Source organism: Oreochromis aureus, linkage group 8 (genome assembly GCF_013358895.1).
Source record: "Oreochromis aureus strain Israel breed Guangdong linkage group 8, ZZ_aureus, whole genome shotgun sequence".
Lineage (NCBI taxonomy): Eukaryota > Metazoa > Chordata > Actinopteri > Cichliformes > Cichlidae > Oreochromis > Oreochromis aureus.
Window position 1 is genome coordinate 9,697,974 of NC_052949.1, and position 3,335 is coordinate 9,701,308.

At 38.4% G+C, this 3,335-nt stretch overlaps 1 protein-coding gene across 1 annotated transcript; it reads right to left on the reverse strand.

The window, feature by feature from the left end:
• Positions 1 to 380: 380 nt before the first annotated feature.
• LOC120441479 (zinc finger BED domain-containing protein 4-like) lies at positions 381 to 2,082 on the reverse strand. Its single transcript, XM_039616721.1, has 3 exons — positions 2,010 to 2,082; positions 1,323 to 1,676; positions 381 to 1,118 (listed from the first exon to the last, which is right to left on the reverse strand). Exons 2-3 carry the CDS (start codon positions 1,666 to 1,668, stop codon positions 736 to 738), a joined length of 729 nt encoding a protein of 242 aa, XP_039472655.1. The 5' UTR covers positions 1,669 to 1,676; positions 2,010 to 2,082; the 3' UTR covers positions 381 to 735.
• Positions 2,083 to 3,335: the final 1,253 nt, after the last annotated feature.

Sequence of the window (3,335 nt, forward strand, 5' to 3'; positions counted from 1 at the left end):
GGGAGGACTGGGTGGATCATTTGTCTGGGCCTCTGGTTCAGCGGAGCTTCTCTCCTGGAACAGAGAGCAGAATATAGGAAAAGAAAACATTTTGGACTAAATATGAATTGAAAGGTTTCTGACATCACTCTGGTCTTGATGTCTGAGACTCGATCAGTGCTGATGTAGCTGACTTTAAATCTGGGATCCATGAAGCACGCCATGTCCAGAAGTTCCTGGGTAGCTGGATTTTCATATTTAGTAATCAGGTAGTCAAGGATTTTCTTCTTAATTGATTTTGTCAAATCACTGTCTTCTTCCTTCTCTGCAAGCACCGACGTCTTCATCAGATGAAGGACTGGTTTTACATATGAAACACTAATTATTTATTTATTTATTTATTAACCTTTATTTAACCAGGAAGATCCCATTGAGATTAAAAACCTCTTTTTCAAGGGAGACCTGGCCAAGATAGGCAGCAGCAGGTGTCTCACAGTTACAGAGATTACTCAAACACAGGTAAGTGAAAGAAAACAAATAAAAATAAAATTCAATTTAAAAAAAAAAAAAAAAAAAAAAAGGCAGTTAAAATGACAATCAATCTAATTAAAACAGTTGCATATTATGGACTCGGCCTCAAGGATTCGTAGTTTAGATTTAAAAGCACTTAATGAAACGAATTCAGTCATTTTCCAGTCCTTCTGCAGTTTGTTCCAAGCCGAGGGTGCTAAATTGACAAAAGCTCTTTTACCAAGTTCATTTCGGGCAAGTGGAACAGAACTTAATGTAACTCTCACCAGACAGGGCATCTGTAAAGTCTTGCAGGGGGTGTAATGCCTGGTTGACAGACTCCAGTACCTCAAGATCCTGCCAAGTAGGAATCAGGTGTCTTGATTTCTTGTCTGCTGAGATGACATCAGAAATGGCCCACTGCTGCTCCAGGACTCTCTCGATCATCTTCTGCCTGGAACCCCACCTGGTTGGGCATTCTGTGATGAGTGTGTGCTCTGGGAGGTTGAGCTTCTGCTGTGCTTTTTTCAGAGCCATCTTTGCTTTCCAGCTGTGGCAAAAATGTCCAACTAACTTTTTGCAAAGACCAATGGCTCGGGCAATGCGGGCATCATCCTTGATAGAATATTCTGGAGAAAGAAGAGGAAACAAAAAAAACAGTCATGTTTAAAACCTTTTTTTTTAAAAACCAATAGAAATTTATAACTAAAGTTGTCTAAAAAAGTAACATTATCCCTATCAATATTGTCATTACATAAGTTGGAGCTATTAAAAACAATTTGATAATAGCACATTTTCATTGCTAAAAAGATCTGTCCTGAAATAAAACTTACCGATTGCAAGGTGCAGCCTGTGTCCAAAACACTGAAGTCTGACCCAGTTGTTTAGCTCTGTGGCTCTCACAACATTGGCACCGTTGTCCGTGGTGATGCACACTTGTCCGTCTTCTTTAAGATCCCAGCTGGCTAGAACCTCACGTAATACATGGGCTATATTTTCACTAGTGTGAGAGTCTGGAAAATACACAGTCTCTAGACACCGTGTTTTCAGTTCAAAGTCTTCGGTGAGGAAGTGCACTGTGAAGCTCATATATGGTTCCGTTGTACGACTTGACCATAGGTCTGTAGTGCTTGCGTAGTTTTCCAAGAGCACCTGGCTGCAGCCAGTGGGGAGCGCCATATTGCGACCTCCACAGTAACCGGAAACACGTAACTTCAGTTAAATCGAATTTGACAGTGAAAACTAAATTGTGTTTTTGTTACTATTGATGCTGCTGATAAATAAATTTGATTCTAAGTGTTTTTTAATACTCTGGGTTTTTTTTTTTTTTTTTAAATCACCATCCCTTCAGCTTGCTCGTGGCGAAAAGTGTCCATGTGTTATGTTTTTGTTTCTTTGCTACTTTTTCTGCATAAAGTTTTTTCACAAATATAAAATAGTCATTACTTTTTACATTTTTAATCCTTCAAACACCATTTTCTAGTACAATGCACTTGTTTGAAGACAACCTCAAAACTCACCATTTCATATATCAGCAGTGCTACTGGAAATTATTGTACAGTGGTCCCTCGCTATAACGTGGTTCACCTTTCGCGGACTCACTGTTTCTCTGATTTTTTGATTTTTTTTACAGCACATTGTGTTGTGCGTTCTGATTGCTGTAGACATTGTCAATCAATCTAGTGCCGTGTCTCCTGCACAGCAGTGGTCTCCAACACCAGGGCTTGTTTGGTACTGGGCCGGTTGAGGCTCGGGTGTGAAGTGTATGGTTTTCAGGGTTTTTGATCGTTAAGTCGGGTTCCCTGGGCCTTTTCCTGTGTTGTAATCGTGTGTCTTATTTTGAAAGAACTATTTACGCGTTACCAAAGCGACTAGAGAGCGTCAAGAAGCAGAGAGGAGGATGTTACTCTCAATGTTGTTGGTGCATTTCAGGAGGACGCTGCTAATAAAGTTACACAATTACACATTGAATTCACATTTATTATTATATTTACAAAATACCACAGTTTTTGTCTTTGTCTGTATCATTTTCAGTGTTGGTCAAGTTACTTGAAAAAAGTAATTAGTTACTAATTACTGATTACTTCCCCCAAAAAGTAATCCCGTTACTTTACTGATTACTTATTTTCAAAAGTAATCAATTACTTAGTTACTTAGTTACTTTTTAAAAACACGATTTACAACCTGAATAGGTGATAAAGCGATAGATCTTTCAGCCCAATTCTACTTTTTCTGCATAATTCATCATACAAAATGTAATCAAATGGAAAAGTCTCTTTTTAAAACTTGTTTTATTAGTTTTAATCTTTTAACTTTATGCATCAAGCAAAAATTAAATTATATGCAACATTCTCTGACTGGAAGAAATTTGTTTAACATTTAAACCTATTTTCTGCACATTCCAGCACATAAAATAAAATATTTTTTTGTGTTTACACTCACTCTTTCAAATAGATGCAAGTAAAACACAGCAGAAAATAAATAAAATCAAAGACTAGCGGTCCTGTTGCTCTATTTTCACCTGTAAAGCAGGACTGGGGTAGGCGGAGGAGGTTTACCCTGGTGCAGGTGTGCTGCAGCGGTCAGTGGAAGAATCCAGAAGTTTCTCTGTGAATTTCACATTACGTCTTAGTACACTCGGTGCTTGCTTGGAAGTTTAGGGTTTTTTCGCTGTAAAAAGAAGTTTTCTTCCACGCACAACGGACACTAATGTTTTGTCACTTTTTATGGAATCAAACTCAAAATAAGGTCAGTGCTTCCACGCTTTAAACGCTGCATGCTACACTCTGTCCCTTTTCGATATATTATGATCTGCAGACAGCTGTTGTCACGAACGTCGCACTCGC

What these genes read in the sequence shown, in the direction of transcription:
- LOC120441479 (XM_039616721.1), bottom strand. Translation starts at nt 1,668, where the DNA reads ATGGCGCTCCCCACTGGCTGCAGCCAGGTGCTCTTGGAAAACTACGCA. An exon ending in CAGGCTGCACCTTGCAATCG is followed by an intron (nt 1,119 to 1,322) that starts GTAAGTTTTATT and finishes TTCTTTCTCCAG; the next exon opens with AATATTCTATCAAGGATGAT.